This window comes from Solea senegalensis, linkage group LG6 (assembly GCF_019176455.1).
Source record: "Solea senegalensis isolate Sse05_10M linkage group LG6, IFAPA_SoseM_1, whole genome shotgun sequence".
In the NCBI taxonomy this organism is placed as follows: domain Eukaryota; kingdom Metazoa; phylum Chordata; class Actinopteri; order Pleuronectiformes; family Soleidae; genus Solea; species Solea senegalensis.
Genome location: NC_058026.1, coordinates 25769344 through 25785492, shown reverse-complemented (window position 1 = coordinate 25785492; position 16149 = coordinate 25769344). Strand labels below are relative to the sequence as shown.

Here is a 16149-nt window from a genome sequence, read left to right as displayed (position 1 = left end):
ACATATATATTATAACGTATATACTAAAGATTGCATCAGTTATTACCACCTCGTTTACATTTATAGAATGAAAATCAAATAAATCAACAATTCAAAAATTAAAACATTCCTTAAGCTTTGAAAATGAATACATGCATACAGTTAAAAGACTAAATTAAACTTCTTTAAATCGTCATGTGAGCTGGGATGGATCCCGTCTCTCTCCCAGGAAAATACCAGGAAAATAAATCTGTTTTCTCTCCATTGTTTAGAGAGTTTTTGTTTTTGTTTTGAGAAAACAAGCTAAACTCGACTCAACTGACGACTGCTATGAACTCTTGTCTAAACTAAAACAAATAAACAAACCAACAACCACCTTCTCGTGATGAGTGCTACGTCATCCGTCTGCTGTGACACACGTGATGAGCCCCTGGATTTCACACAGAGCGTTGCATCCATCATGAACAGTGTTTTTAAAGTTCCCTTAAAAGCAAAAGGAGTTGATCCAGAACAGTGCACAGCACTCCATGCACCACAACAGTGGAATAGCACGTTTTACCACCAAGTCCTTGAAGACGTCCTTAATCCAGTCCAGTTTGGTCGATTCATTTTCAATTCAGGAGCTGGTTATTCTCGTCTCTCGAGTTACATCCAAGAATTATGATGATAGCCTATATTTTGCATGCTGAAATCACAGGAGGGCCTCTGTGAGGAAAACATTTACATCTCTTAACACAGCTGGCTTGCCCAACCACTGGCACAAAACAAACAAGGAAGCCAGGTAGAAAAACAACTTGCAGTGTAAGTTACCACTAAAGAGGTCTTTTAGTGTTAAACGTCAAAACAATGTGGGCCATTTTGGAGTTTTTAAAATAAACTGAGGTTAGCTTTGAAGGGGGATTTGAATATGAAGAGGACACCGTGTTTGTTTTGACAGTTCTGGTCTATAAAACTAAACACAACCTTGAAAAGCATAACTCACGGCGAGTAAGTACATTAAAGGGGCACTTAAGGGGAAACCGGTTACTGTAAGTTTAAATTGAAATGGTAATTACCAAATTAAACAGCCGATAATCTTCATTGCTAAGACACAAGACAATTAATTGCCACCACATTAAGAATATGTCAACACAAAGTATGCAGACTTGAACATGAACAATAGGCCCTTATAAAGCTGAGGTATGTAGCTGGAGGGGGTGTGGTCCCTCAGGTGCTGTGTGGAGGTAATACTCTCCTCAGGTAAAGCTGTGTGAATCATTCTCACACACACCTTAAACAGCGCACATGGCACTGGAACACCTGAACACGTCAACTTAGCCTGGCAACAAACTGTGGGAATACGCTGAATAAGCACTGCTTTTATTCAAAACAGGATTAATTGGGGAAAAAAAACAACACAAAAACAACACATTGCTTCTACTGCTTTTGAAGAACTGCTGGATTTGGACTCAAAGAAAGTGAGTTTTTTTCTAAAAGGATTTTCTGTTCCCACTGTACCAGGTTCAAATTTGTTCTCTCGTCCGTGGAAGTTTGGTCAGTGCACACACGCGCTCCATGACAATGCCAGTGGTCAAAGTGGAGAAAGACTCTCCCGCAGACACTTTGTCTGACTCCAACTCTGCACCACAGACAGAGGAGCAGCCCCGGGGGCGCAGGAGGAAGAGACCTCTCCAGCGGGGGAAGCCCCCTTACAGCTACATCGCACTCATATCCATGGCCATCGCAAACTCACCTGACCGCAAACTCACCCTGGGGGGCATCTACAAATTCATCACAGAGCGTTTCCCCTTCTACAGAGACAATTCAAAGAAATGGCAGAACTCCATCCGCCATAACTTGACTCTCAATGATTGTTTTATCAAGATTCCTCGAGAGCCGGGGAGGCCTGGAAAGGGCAACTACTGGGCTTTAGATCCAAATGCCGAGGACATGTTTGAGAGCGGCAGCTTCCTGAGGCGGAGGAAGAGGTTTAAGCGATGCGACTTGACCACCTATGCCACATATGTGCATGAGGCGCCAGTTTTTTCTCCTGTCCAGATCGCCAGGTCAGCTGCATATCCCACCTCAGTGTACCCAAACATGACGGTCAGTCCAGCCTACGGGCAACAGCTTCATTCTACATACTACTCCTCCTCATCACCGTCTGGGTTCGGACCAAGTCAGACTCGCATGTTCAGCATCAATAATCTCATGGGACACCCGACTCCGGCCAGCATGCTGGGAGGTCAAGGGCCAGAGGTGATGCAGCAACCCAACAGGAGCTTCAGTCCAGAGGGGCTTCCAAATGGGTCCACTCACTGCGGCCAGGGGGCCCCAGCTTACCAGGGCCAAACATGTGGAGGACCCATGGTCTCTCGCTCCTCTACACTTCCTGGGTTCACTTACCCCACGCCGAATGTCCACCCACACCACCATGGCCACCAGGGCTCATACGGACAGGGCCACACCCAGGGGTACACAGCAACGGGACGCCTCCATGTCTCAGCACATGGAGGCGCAGAGTCCGTGGACCATTACGACCGGATCTCCCCAGTGCAGCTGGGGTCCATCTCTCCATATAACAGTGCTGCAGGTCCCATGGGCAACCCCGGGTCTTACCTGAGACACCCCACATACCCGGGGAATATAGACAGGTTTGTGTCAGCCATCTGAAAAACTGAGACTGGAGATCCCAGCATCTTACTGACCTCTTACAAGAACACCAGAGACTCAAGACAGCAAGAAGTGAGCCAGAATGTCTCCACACAAACATGTTTGTCTTTGTTTATGACTACACAAAGCAGAGTGAATACACACAAACTTTCCCAACACAACTGTGATTAATACTATTAATGCTCTAGTGCATTTATTTCAGCACGGAGGGTAATTACCTCTGCCAAGAAAGTCCCGTTTTTGGTTGCATGTGTCTGTGAGAAGCATAACATACAAAGTATAAGAGACTGATTTTGATTTTTAAAAACAAATAATAATAATAACAATAATAATAATAAGGAAGCAATGATGATGTGATATCCAAATCAGGACTTGAGTGTATGAACACTACAGGAAACTTTGACAGAGGTTTTGTGCTTGGAGTGCTTTCTTTAATTTACTTTTACTTCAAGCTTTAATGTTGGTATCAAGTGTCAAGGTTTCTTCACAGCATTCTAGAATGTAAAACTCATCAGTTTTTTTTATGTGTGGTTGTGAGCTTTTTTTGTCGTGACTTGAATGTACAAGTTTAATATTCACGTTGCCAAAATGTTATTCTAAATTATTGTTCTCTGATCATAGGCTTTGCATTTTAGTGTTGCTTGTATGAAGAACGTCAGCTTTATTTTCTATTTTATTTTTCATGTATGTGTCGCTAAATGAAAATGCATATCAGGTTACGTTCTTTTTGGAAATAAAACTAATATAAAAACAAAGAAAAACTTCTTTTTAATTAATGATTACGTTTGTGTACCAAAATATCTTTCCATCATTTTTCATGCCCCAAGAGATTAATCATAGCGAGATTAAATCAGTTGTAATCTCAGAATGAAATATTACATACATATTTGTAAACTTCAGTTCAGATCCAGACACAGTGCTACCAGGAGAGAACATGTTCGGTTTGTGTTTGCACGGCTTTCTTCACTTTGTCAGTTCAGCAGGTTTCAAGTGTTGTCTGGAGCCACAGCATTCGCAGTAACCGTGACCGGCGCTGATTATCAAGCCCAGACATCTACACAGCTCTTAGGAACAATCTGCCAGTGGGACCGTAATATAAGAAGCTCTCGCACAATTCCGTCCCATTGCAATTAAAATACTTATTATATATATACTAATTATTTTCCATCAGAAAATAAGCTTTGTTCGCAGTTAAGTCTGGATGTTCTACGATGCTTTTTTTTACCCATTTCTTTAGACCCACTTAACATTACTGTGCATTTAATTTAGATTTCAGCAATTGTCAAATTATAAACAAAATTTAAAAGGACATTTATTATATTATTACAAGAATTTACTTCATAAACTGTAGCTTTGCTTATTTTTCAATGATAAAAGATGAATAAAAAAAACACACAAGGCTGAGGGTTATGTTCCATCTTGTCTCACACTGAACTTATTACAAAATTAGACAAGCAAAATCTAAACTGCCGACAAAAATGCCAAAGGTGACATTATCTAAATTGTTATCAGTATAAATTAACAAAAGACGTTCTGTTTAAGGAAACAATAAAAAAAACATTTTATTCATTTTCTGTGCATCCCATTCAAACACATTTACATGGTGTCCATATTCATTTACATGGCTGTCACAAACTGTGATAGGATTTTTCTTTTTTGTTAATTTATCATGTCTGAAAATTAAGACGAAGAAGAATTATTCACTGAAATTCCTTAAATGATTGAATGTAATGTATGATTTTAATAACTAGTTTGCTGGAGCATACCTAACTTTCCTTACAGCATGGCACAACATATGTAGTTATTCAGTTTGGATGTATTCAAATTTGCTGTTTTTAATATTAACATGACTGTACAACATTTGACTTCTTTGTTATTCAAATGCAAAAACAAACAAAAAACAAACAGCAAAAGTTAGACAAAAACAAATAAAAAAGATTAAAAAAGGAAATTTAATTAGGAAAAACGTAACAACTTACAGTGAGAACCAGCTTAAGACATGAAGACATAAATAAAATGAATACAAGAGAAAACAACAACAACACACATTAGCCAATGTATTCAACAAGCTGCTGAAGGAGTTGACAATTCTTCACAATCTCTGGCAAAGACATCAGAGTCTGTGTGGGGAAGAAAACATCCATTACATCAGGTGTCCTCACTGCATCCTCAGTGCTCGTGTCAAGATACACAAAGTCAACAAACGCAGAAAAGCAAATAAAAGAAAATGATCTCTTACCTCTCTGACTTTATTGATCATGTGGTTTAACATCTGAAGTTCATTCTCACTTTTCTGCTGGTTGTTCTGATGGATCATTTGCTGCGAGAGAAGTCATAAAAACACTGGATCACGTCCTCACGAGACAGTGGCGTGAAAACAATCAAACGTTCTCTCAAGACAATAACAAATGGTACCAAATGGTGCTGCTGCATAAACCGGTGACACTGTGGTTCTCCTCAGCACTTACATGTCTCTTTGCTCGCTCAAGGAGTTTCACTCGGGCCTGCTCCACCTCTTGAAGACTCAACTTCAGTCTCGCCACCTGGGGTTCAAGACAAAGGGCACAAAACATGCACGCTGAAAACGACTTTCAAATGTAAAGTAGGGTTTAATGTATAGTTATTATAAAACAATTGGAAAACGGTTGTATTGTATGATAATAAAGGTGTTCTATTATATAACGAGTAAAAGCTGAAACAATTAATAAATTAAAACTATTTTGATAAACGATTAATCGGTTTGCAGCCGTTTCATGATTGGATTGATTGACAAAATAAGACATTTGAGAAGATCAGCATTTCCAGGTTTGATCAACATATTTTAAGGCGTTCTGATATTTCATGAACCAAACGATTAATCGAGAAAATAATCGTTAGTTGCAGCTCTATAACAAATATGTACCTCTTTCAATAACAGGATCTTCTCTTCCATCAAATGTGTAGGGTTAGCCGACACACCACCAGCTTTTCTCAATTCCTCACGCAAGAATTGAGACTCCACCTGGGACTGCTGGAGAGTGAGGCGAAGGTCTGTCACCTCCTTACGCAACTCCTGTGAATACATTTATAAAAATCTGTCTGCCATTTTCACTCATGCTGCAAATGAAATATTCCTGAGTGGATGTAGAAAAAATTCACTTCATATTTACAGTGTGTACATTGTCTTACATTATTGTCAAACTTGTGTTTGTTAAGAATTTCCTGGACTTCTTGTATTTCTTCTGACAAGTTTACCACCGTTTTCTCATCCTGTGTAAAGAGAACGTAAAGAAGAGTTTTCTTAAACCATCTTGGACTTTGTTTAGGCATCACAGGTAAAACTGACACGATGAACCATTTCTGACCTGAGCTTGCTGCTGCAAGGCCTGATTGCCTCTCTCAGCGAGGACGTTCAGTCGGTTCAGCTGATGCTTGAGCTCCGACACTTCAGCCTCATGTTTGCTCTTTACAGTCTGCTGCTCCTCCTGCAGGCCATAGCTGGAACAACGCAGTTCAAAATATGTGGTGTTAATAACTAGCAAAATAGAAAAGGATTACTTGCACAAATAGTACATAGAAATACAACTGATTCCTACATGAAAACCACATTTAAATTTCAGGAGCACAAACTTACATGGTGTTGTGCAGCTCCTCCAGCTGAGCATCCCTGCGCTGTTGCAGCACTTTCAGCGTGCTGATGAGTTCTGCGACGGTGCTGCTCACGTCGACGACCAGCTCTGCCACACCGCTCTCGTCGTCCTCTACTGGTTCAATCTCCGCTGCACTCACATTCTTCTTAGGAGTGACGGCTGCAATTCGGGTGAAGGCACTCTTCTCACTGAACAACGTCTCCGACTGTGCTTCAGGCGTGTCTGAGGGGAGTCGAGAGACAAAGGACTACAACTTAGATTTACAACTGTGGACCGTCACAAAAGGTATTCTGAACTCGGTTTCAGACGTTACATAGGTGTGTTCATTAAAATAGAATATACAATATTAGCTGTCGACTGAATATAGTAGCAAGAGCAATGTCATTGTCACCTGCTAAAAACTTTTTTTTTTTGGGTAATAAACCGTTTGGTGTTTGAGTTGCTAAATAGTAGAATTATTTCATCACATCATATTAACATAGAGCTCAGCTTTCATCCCCAGTACAAATTAGAAACATCATAAATGAAGGTTAGATGATGCACATTTGACTCATTTAGACCAGCAGCAGCACTTAAAGCTGTGAATTTGTTTATAAAAGGTAAAGAAAATGCTGCTTTTCTGAAGAACAACACATGTGACCCATTTTTGTCTAATCTCTGAAGCCAGCCTTCAAACGAGGAGATAAAGCTGTGTGACAGTACCTGGTTCAGGAGGCGTGTCTGCTTTCATCTCTTCCTCTTGCTCGACAGTTAATGCAACCATGATGCTGTCCACAAACGAGCTGGAGGGGTGACGGCGCTGCATTTGATGGACTGATTGAGAATCTTTATCCTTCTGTTGTTCAGCTCTCTAACAAACACATGGATGCTTTTGTCAAAATCTCCACAATGCAGCAATCGACTTATCAGCAAACCATGTCAGCATTTCTGATTGATGAGCACAAGACGTTTGGACACCTCATAAAATAATGTGCATTGTCCTCCCAGAGGAAACATACGGTGTGTGAAAAGGTATCCAGAATGGATTTACTTTTGTCTCACAGATGCACTTGACTGCAGTTTTCCATGGAGAAAAATCTTTGCGAGACCCTCAGGTACTTTTTATTTAAAGATCACCTAAAATGTCAACAACATTATTGCTACTAATTATACCATTAATATTAATTACTGTTTCAAGTGGATATTTGCCTTCATTTATTATCAAAGCTGCACATTCTGTTCATTTAAACTGAGAAAAATCCTCATTGTGTTGGTTGTGGTTGAGACCATTTAACAGCCCATATGTTACCTCATCGTTGAGAGCTGCTTGTAGCTCATTGGTGAGTCCTCGCAGTGTGTGATGCAGCAAAGTGATCTCAGTGTCCCTCTGAGCCAGCTTCTCTCCAAGCTCCACCTGCTTTGCACAGGCTTGAGATCTTGTGGTTTCCAGTTGCTCCCGCAGACTTCTGTTCTCAAGCCTTTATCACAAACAAACACGTTTAACATTGTCAGACAATGGTTGGAACAGTCTGCATGAAAAATCACATATACAGTAGCTGCAGCCTGCATATACACATGGATAAACCGAGGCTGTTGTTAAGTTAAACTCACTGAAGCTGACTAAGTTCTTCTTTTAGGTCCTCACACTGGATGTTCCTTTCCCTGAGTCCTTGCAAGTTGGCCCTCAGCAAGCGCTCACTTTCAGCCACCTGCTCCCTCGCCAACTGATTCTCCATCTGCAAGAACTGACACACACAAACCTAAATCAAAAACACACTATCAAACATCAGTCAGGTGCTAGTCTAAGTTCATTTTCAGACTTTTTCAGAGCATCATTTTTGATTGTTATCCACATATTAGTGTGCTAATCTGTGGATAATAGGAACTACAACACTAATGAAACATTTCTCTGCAACGCAATGAAAGTAGCATTAAATTAGCATGAATGGTTTAAAGAAAAGACATTTTTAAAAAATGTTATTATATTCATATGACCATGCAAAGGTTATTGCAGACTGAGGACGTCAACAACAACGTGAAAAGCAATGTTACAAGTAAAAGGATCTATGGCATAGAAACTTTCCAGGCCGAGAATCTAGGAAGTATCAGGGAACAGATTTTAAGTTCAACTTTGTTGTAAAAAAGCTAACCTCGCTCATTTCCCGTACGTCGCTGAGTTGTGTGCAAAGGTCCTGGAGCTGCTGGATCTGCATTTTCTGAGACTGTGAGAGGGTCTGCAGCTGACTGAGCTGCTCCTCACTGTGAGACAAAGCCTGACTTAACTCAGAAACCTGCTGCTCTGACTGCTCCAGTGATGCCTCCAACCTGAGCACAGAAAACAGAAGCAGTGGCATTAGGCCAATGAATGACAAGGAGGCTGCTTATTTGTCCCAACCTCCTGTCATAAATAAAAAAAAAAATACATTTCCTTCTTTAATGCATACAGAAAACCAAGGGCACCTTATATAAAAGTACTTTTTTAATGATGTAAAATAGATGATACTGAAACACTGTATGTCACTGTCATTTTGTTAAATATCTCAAGTCAAACTATCAGAGAAATTACAAGCTAGTTAAATTTCTATCTTGACGTGAGCCACACTTACTCATTTCCTCTGTCCCTGGCTTGCTGGATGTCTTTCCATGACTGCTGCAATCTGGAAGATAATAAACCAAATAAAAAAACTATTTTATCATTCGACTGCTATATATGTATATTTTTTTTTTGATTCCTTTCATCTTTAGTGCTTTTTGTCCAATAGATTTTTTGTGCAGATCATACTTTGTTGTTTCAGCTGCGAGTGCCTGCTCCAAGAAAGTGTAGGAAGCCAGCGTTGAGGAAACTGTGGCAGACAATTCTGTCGCCTTCCTCTCCAGCTGACCCCGCTCTTGGTCTCTCTCTGTTAACTTCTCATGCAGAACATTCATCTCTAAAATTTAATGAGACATTCGATCGTCAACAACGTTCCGATAAATGTTATTTTATGCAAACGTTTAAAATGACAAGAAAAGTTAATATACTTATTTCAGTTTTCACCTGAGGACAAAATTGTCATCTGCAGATTTAAATCGCCAATCTGTTCTCTGGCAGTTTGTAGATTCAGATTAGTTTGGTCCAGCTCTTCTTTGAACTGTTATTTGAATACAAAAAAAAAGATAGTAATGTGTAATCTGTAGAATATGCAGCCATCACCGTTCTCAAAAGACGAGTGAGATAAGAGTCACAAAATCTTACCTGTTCTCTCTCTTTGACAGCTTGGTCTTTTGCAGAAATGTGCTCGTCTCTCTCGCGCAAAGCAGCTACAGCCTTGTCGTTGAGCTTCAGGAGCATGGGAGCAGTTTTCTGCAGGAGGGCTCTGACTGTGCCGAGCTGTGAAAAGATGACAACATGAAACCATCACATTCAAACAAAGCAAGTGATATGATGCGAGGAGACATTATGTAAAGAAAGACAAAATAGTTCATTTATTGACTTGTTAAAAAAGATAAACTGAACCTACCTCTTTGATCAAACTGGACTGCTCCACCATGGTTTCAGACAACTGATCAGAAGCAGAGTTCAGCATTTGAGTGTAGGCCTGGTTTAATGCAACCTGCATTAAGAGAGGGGGAAAAAAGCTGAAATGAGAGACGTGCTCTAGAGAATGTTATACTGAATGAATTACAATTGTGCATTTGTTCTTGCCTGTTCTGGAAAAGTCTGTTTGAGAGCAGCAAGTAGTTCCTGCTGAGACCCAACACTCCTCTCTAACTCTGACTTTTCTGTGGCACAATGTGTCCTCAGCTGTTCCATCGTGCGGAAGGCCTGAAAAACCAAACACATTTGTTGACCGAGGGAAGAAAAGCTGCAAAAAGCATATCAGTGACACTAATCATGACAAAATGAACTTATGCATAGTGCACACTACGTAGATTTACATATCATAATGCAACGGTCAAGTCCTCGTGAGCAACAACTACCACTCTGGCGACATAAAACATCAACTTTTAAGAGGCCTGTACTTTTTTATTTTAACTTTTCTCAGTAAAAGAATATTTAGTGCTGCAACCCAGAGCAGGGCCACATAACATTAAACAGATGAGTTGCTGTGATTACCGCCTCCTTGGCTTGGAAGGATTCCTCCATCTGTTTCCTCATGTCATCTCTTTGGTGAAGAGCTTCTTTGACCTTCTGCATCATTTGTGTTTGTGTCGTCCTCGTTTTCTCAAATAGAGACTTCATCTGACCATACTTAATAGAGAAGAAATAAATATCAGCTTGAATCAAAAACAAAAACATGCACCTTACCCACAGTTTATACACGACATCTGAATGAATGATCCAACAAGTATTTATGCAATTTGAGAAATACGACATCCAGTCCATATTTACATACGTGTGAAACCAGGCTTTGATGGTCTTCTCTGACAAGCTCTTCCATTTCTATCATGTTAGAGAACGCAGTGTCTGTGTTGCTACTCAAAGAAGTCTGTGGGATCAAATATACTCACTGTCACAAATGATAAAGCATAGGTTTTTAAAAACATCTTCTACACATGCAAATGATCAAAAACTGTTTGTACAGAGAGGTCCTTACATACACTGACTTGCAGTGACATTTTATCTATTCCTGCAAACAAGAGCATGTGTTTTATCAATGTTTGAGTCTTACCATAGTGATTCTCATGTCTTGCATACACTGAATGAGTTTCTGGAGAGAACCTCCGTCCAGCTCCAACTCACTAATCCTGCTCAGAGCCTCCATATAAAGGTCTCGATACCCTGTGGTCTGTGTATAACAGAAAATTAAAAATGTAATAATTTTTTTTTATTTAACATAGACAGAAAACAACCATCAACTCTGAATTCTTCATCTCATACAGTTATGAAGTTGTGCAGTTGTCCTTACCTGACTGAGCTCAGTGTGGTCAGTCTGCACTAATTTCTCCCTGAGCTCTGAAGGTGCAGGGCCTGTAGATCCATGTGTTCGGGATGCAGCCAACTGCTGCACCAGGGCCTCCACCATGATCATGCTAGACCTTAACCTCTGTTCCAGCTCTGATCTAGGCAGGCACTCTAGGCTCCCCGGAGGTACACTGAAAGCACATCAGCAGAAAGACTGAATAAGCAGAGAAAGACAGTTCATCACTACATATCACTTGCAACCTAAGGTTCATTAAATAATTAATTCACAGCTAACACTTACTTCCACAGGAGAGGGTCAGTCTGAGCGCAGGAATCAGCCACAGAAAAATCTCTCTTGAGCTCAAACTGGCCAGATGTATTGATGCTGTGGTCCACCAGTTTCACAGCAGTGGTACCCACACAGACACTGTGGGATTCTGCAGTAGTAGCTCTTGGTGGTGGTGCCATAGTGGCAGCAGGAGGTGGTGCACATACAGAAACACCAGCAGGAACCATTTTTCCAGTTGCCAAGAGAAGGAACTCTGCCATCTGCCGGAGTTGCTGCTGAAGTGGCCCATCTAGAATCAATGGGACAGCTGGCTTTTCTCCCTCTGACGGTGGGACAACATAAGGCTTCTCACCCACACCCTTCTCCGGTTCAGTGCCTGGGCCTGAATGAGGCTTGTGACACATCGCTGTAGAGTTGAACAGGGGACGTGGCATGGGGCTCTCCAAGTGCTCTACCCACAACCCGGAGGGATCAGCGACGACAGGAGACACCAAGCTCTTTTCACCATCAAGGGCAGAGTCGAAAGCCAAATAATTATCCACCGCATGATCGTCAAGAGCCTTGAATACAGACTTTGAGGATCTCCTAACAATAGGACTGAGGATTCTAAACTGCAAAGCTGATGCTACTGAAGAAAACTCTGACAGAGCTTTCAAAATATCCGCAGGATTCTCTGTAGGGTGGTGAGGTTTTTCTCCAGAATTACTAAGTACAGGTTCATTTCCCGATGAACCAAGAGCACTGTCTTTTGCTTCGCTGGATTCAGGCGGTGCACTGCTCGACTGCACTTGAGACACATGTCCCAGAAGCTGCTGCACTTCCACAGGTGCCAGATTCTCTGCTGAAGCCACATTTTCTGAACATATTGAGTGCTTTACTGTTTCTTGCTCTTGACAGGTGACAGACTCATTATCCAAAGGCTTTGACGATGCGTTGATAGCTGGTGACTGAGAATCTAAAACAACTTCATCATTCTCCACATGACAGTTTGGTGCTTCATAGTCACCATGGATTTGTTCCTCACACAGGAACAGTTCCTGTGTAACACATGCAGATTTAGAGACGTTATCCAGCAGAGGGTGTATTTTCTCAGGCAATGGGGAGCAATTGGATTTTTCATCCCCATCCCCTGTTTTAACCTCATCCACATCACTAATAATACACGGCAACGATTCCTCTTTATCACCTGAGGTCAATGAAGAACTTTCATGATGACAGTATGGATGATCCACATGCCGGTTACCATTTTGCACGTCGTAATCATTGGCTAAAAGGCTTTGATTCATGCTGTAACTGTGTGGCTCGCTGCTTGTCATGGTGTTGTCCGGTACAGGAACTGTGTCATTCATAATGTTGGTGCGTTCTGAAATGTCTACCTCTCCCCCAGAGCAGTTAAATGATTTGAAGGTTACATCACTCAGACCATCAGCACATTTCTCAAAAACATTTGGAGCCTCGGAGAAAGTGGTGATGTCAGGAACATTCACACTGCTACAGCTGGGATGATCAGCATGCTCTGTTTCACACAGTTGACCATAGTGAGAGGAATATGTTGAATTTACACTGTTGTCTTGTAAAAATTGAATGTCCTGTGCCTGTGGCAGAGCTGCGGTGTCATGTTTTTGGACAATATCTTCATCTGCATATTGGTCATTCTCAAAAACTTCAGATTTCTGTGTGGCACATTCATCATCCTGTCTCCCAGAGGCCAGTGTATTGTTGGGAAATTCACAGAGGCATGCTTCTTCAGTTTCACGCAATGTAGCATTCGTTGTCTCTGAATTGTAATAGGGATGATCTGTGTGATCAGCACATGACTGCACAATCATACTGTCAGATATGACTGTATCTTCTGATCCAGTGTTACATGTAGCCTGATCCTGAGGCAAAACAATGCTCTGTTCTGCAGACACTGAAGAGTCTGAAATTTCAACCTCCCCACCAGGGCATACAAAGGATTTAAATGTTACGTCTCCAAGTCCACAAACAGTCTTAGCAATTGTGGGATTGTGCATCTGCATCATTTTGATGGACGGAGAAAAGTCTAAGTGAGATACTGGATCACGGAGAGGAACGTCATCCTGTATGAAAAGAAATGGAAAACATAATAAAAACTGAATGTTCCCAATATTATTGCTCTTGAGTAAAAATAATAAATAGTTATGTGTTACATCTCAGTGTGTATGCACAAGTATCATATTGTTATTAATTAAACGTATTGTAGTGCTTTTGAAGAAAGTAATGTTGCAGTGATTATTGTCATGGCTAAAATAAACCCACCTTTGCCATCTTGGCAGCATCAGCACCTGATTTCAGCCTAGAAGTTGGCAGGTGCAGCATTTCATTCTCCAGACTTCGCAGAGGAGTACGCTCTCCATATTTACTGGAAGGCTATTATCAACAAAATGTTTTAATTAGTTGTAATCCACTTGCTCAGTGATAGTTTAAAGCGGTATTATGTGCATGATTAATGTGTATAATGTCTTACCAAGCCTTCCTCTGGGGAACTTGACTTCCTGGAGGACATTACTCTGTATCTGTACGACTGCAAGAAAACAACAAAATTCACAATAAATTCCAACTTTCTCTGTGATTTATGTGTACGACACTCCTCTCCTTTCATGCAAGGAAATAAAATACTGAGGCCATATTTTCACTGATTAGTTGATGACAGATATTTAATAACAATGGTGTAAACTTTGAAAACTACTTTAGACCTGATAAAGTGGCCCTATAAATATACTGCATTACATGGGGCACGTTGCCTGTAATGTTGTAGTTAAGAAAGACAGTAATTAGGTGGAAAAAAAGGAAAGGAAGACTGTGAGATCATTCTTTTAGTAATGCATACTTTTAGGGACTTTATATAAAGTTGGATCTCATTACAAAAGCATGTAAATATGGGTGGGGTCTTTATAAATTTTCCCTTGTGGATGAAAGACTTGTCTAAAATAAGCAAAACATGAATCATTATAAAGTTTCCAGAACAATGGAGTATGACAGCATGAAACAAGACGTTCTGTTTTTTCAGTATAACAACAATATTTACCTTGAAGCCAAATTTTGGAAGAATAGATATCATTCATTATTGTGAAGTGGATTTTCTTTTTTTTGTGGAAATGGGTATTATGTAATTTCGTCAATTCATAATAGTATTCCTATAAGATTGAGCAGGGTATAAATAATTTGTTGAATTTGTTTGAGGATATTTTTTTTTTACCGATAAAATGAATTCTCCTAGTGATGTTAATATACGCAAGGATCACACAAGGTCATTGTCTTTATAAGCAGCAGCCAAGGAACATATTTGGGGCAATTCATGAGAGTAAATAAGCAAACACACGTATAACTAACCACAACACACACGTATGAAGCAACGCTGTGCTAAGGATGTCGACATAGCAAGTTAGCTAACTTACGACTCCTAACTCTTCTCCGGCACGCAACTAATATGTGAGCCTGTGGCTATAAGCACGGTACACTTTACTTAGACCGTTAAATAAAAAGCACTTTACCTTCAAACGTTGATATATAACCAGTGCGACACCAAAAGTGCTCCGTTGAAACGAGCGTCAACCGCGTCTCATTCAAAACACAAATGTCAGCTCTGCTATTGGTCCAGTCTTCTTCGTCTGTTGTGACGCGCAGTGTTGACGTAGTACCAGCGCCCCCCTCAGGACATTGATGTCTTTGCGTGAAATCCACAGCTTTTTTTTCCTACTGTACATCCCTCTTGCTTCTCAGGGACATATGAGCTACTTTGATGTATTTATTATTGCTTATTGTCTACGTTTTACAATATTAAGTGTTGAGAACAACTGATGTTTTACTGGAACATCGGCAAACTTACCATCATGCCGGGTAAGGGAAGCGCGCCGGTATAACGCAACTTAAACCGTGCCGTGGCGAGGCGAGTAGAGCCGGTGGAAATACGGCAAAAGAGCCGTTCAAAAGACTGGCTCACTATTTAGGATCTCTGTATAAAATGTGTCTTAGTGTAAATGAAGCTCTTTTCAATTGTTAATCATGCAACACCTTTTTATTTGTGGCACAATAAAAAAAAAACTAAGCAGGCTACAATGAACTTCCATGTAAAACTATACTAAACTAAAAATGTATTAATATAGACAAACTTTTAGTTTCAAGTATAACCCTGCAGAAGACTCCTGAACTGCCCTTGGTAACATTAGTGCATATTTTAGTAAACAACATTTTTAGAAAGTTAGAAAACTCAATGTAAACAACAAAATAAAGTGTAAACAAAATAAATGACACACTAAAATAAAAGTTGTCGCTATCATCAGCTGCTCCTCTTCTTCCATCCATCACTTTTGTGCCATGGTGAGAAATAGGATCACCAGCGTCTCTTCTGTCTCCTCTGGCCAACAAACAGACATGGTACCTTTCCACACGGGTATGCCACAAGTGTGTAGTTGGAGGTCCTAGAGCGGGGGTGTCAAACTCAAATGACCTGGGGGCCAATGAGCATCTAGTCTGGTCAAGCGGAGCCACAGAAAAAAAAGTGGAAAAAAACAACTATTTATAGCCGGCAGGCAATATAAGATATTCATTATGATATTAAAAAGAATTGCAAAGTAAAGTGCTTGTTTTGATATAAAATAATTCACAATAAAAACAGATTTATGTTGCACAAAAACGGAGAATTCAATTGAAAATTTAGCAAATAATGACGAGGATAATTGTGATTAAAACAGCTTAAATATATGTAATTTTAT

The 16149-nt window shown here is 40.4% G+C and overlaps 2 protein-coding genes across 2 annotated transcripts; one reads left to right on the top strand and one right to left on the bottom strand.

The window, feature by feature from the left end:
- Positions 1–1236: 1236 nt before the first annotated feature.
- foxe1 (forkhead box E1) lies at positions 1237–3897 on the top strand. Its single transcript, XM_044027995.1, has one exon. The coding sequence runs from the start codon at positions 1534–1536 to the stop codon at positions 2629–2631; it is 1098 nt and encodes a 365-aa protein (XP_043883930.1). The 5' UTR covers positions 1237–1533; the 3' UTR covers positions 2632–3897.
- A 303-nt stretch (positions 3898–4200) lies between these two features.
- Positions 4201–13943, bottom strand: spag5 (sperm associated antigen 5). Its single transcript, XM_044027958.1, has 24 exons — positions 13902–13943; positions 13694–13804; positions 11426–13494; positions 11129–11315; positions 10892–11008; positions 10616–10708; positions 10336–10470; positions 9925–10044; positions 9740–9832; positions 9475–9609; positions 9277–9370; positions 9022–9169; positions 8846–8896; positions 8390–8564; positions 7851–7984; positions 7549–7717; positions 6963–7110; positions 6245–6482; positions 5976–6108; positions 5800–5880; positions 5534–5683; positions 5100–5174; positions 4871–4951; positions 4201–4751 (listed from the first exon to the last, which is right to left on the bottom strand). The coding sequence occupies exons 1-24, from the start codon at positions 13938–13940 to the stop codon at positions 4680–4682; spliced, it is 4848 nt and encodes a 1615-aa protein (XP_043883893.1). The 5' UTR covers positions 13941–13943; the 3' UTR covers positions 4201–4679.
- Positions 13944–16149: the final 2206 nt, after the last annotated feature.

Bases quoted from the DNA above. Each gene is read 5' to 3' on its own strand.
- foxe1 (XM_044027995.1), top strand. From the start codon at position 1,534: ATGACAATGCCAGTGGTCAAAGTGGAGAAAGACTCTCCCGCAGACACT.
- spag5 (XM_044027958.1), bottom strand. From the start codon at position 13,940: ATGTCCTCCAGGAAGTCAAGTTCCCCAGAGGAAGGCTTG. The intron at 11,009-11,128 runs GTAAGGACAACT...TGTTATACACAG, and splicing joins ACCACACTGAGCTCAGTCAG to ACCACAGGGTATCGAGACCT. The intron at 8,565-8,845 runs GTAAGTGTGGCT...TTCTGTGCTCAG, and splicing joins GCCAGGGACAGAGGAAATGA to GTTGGAGGCATCACTGGAGC.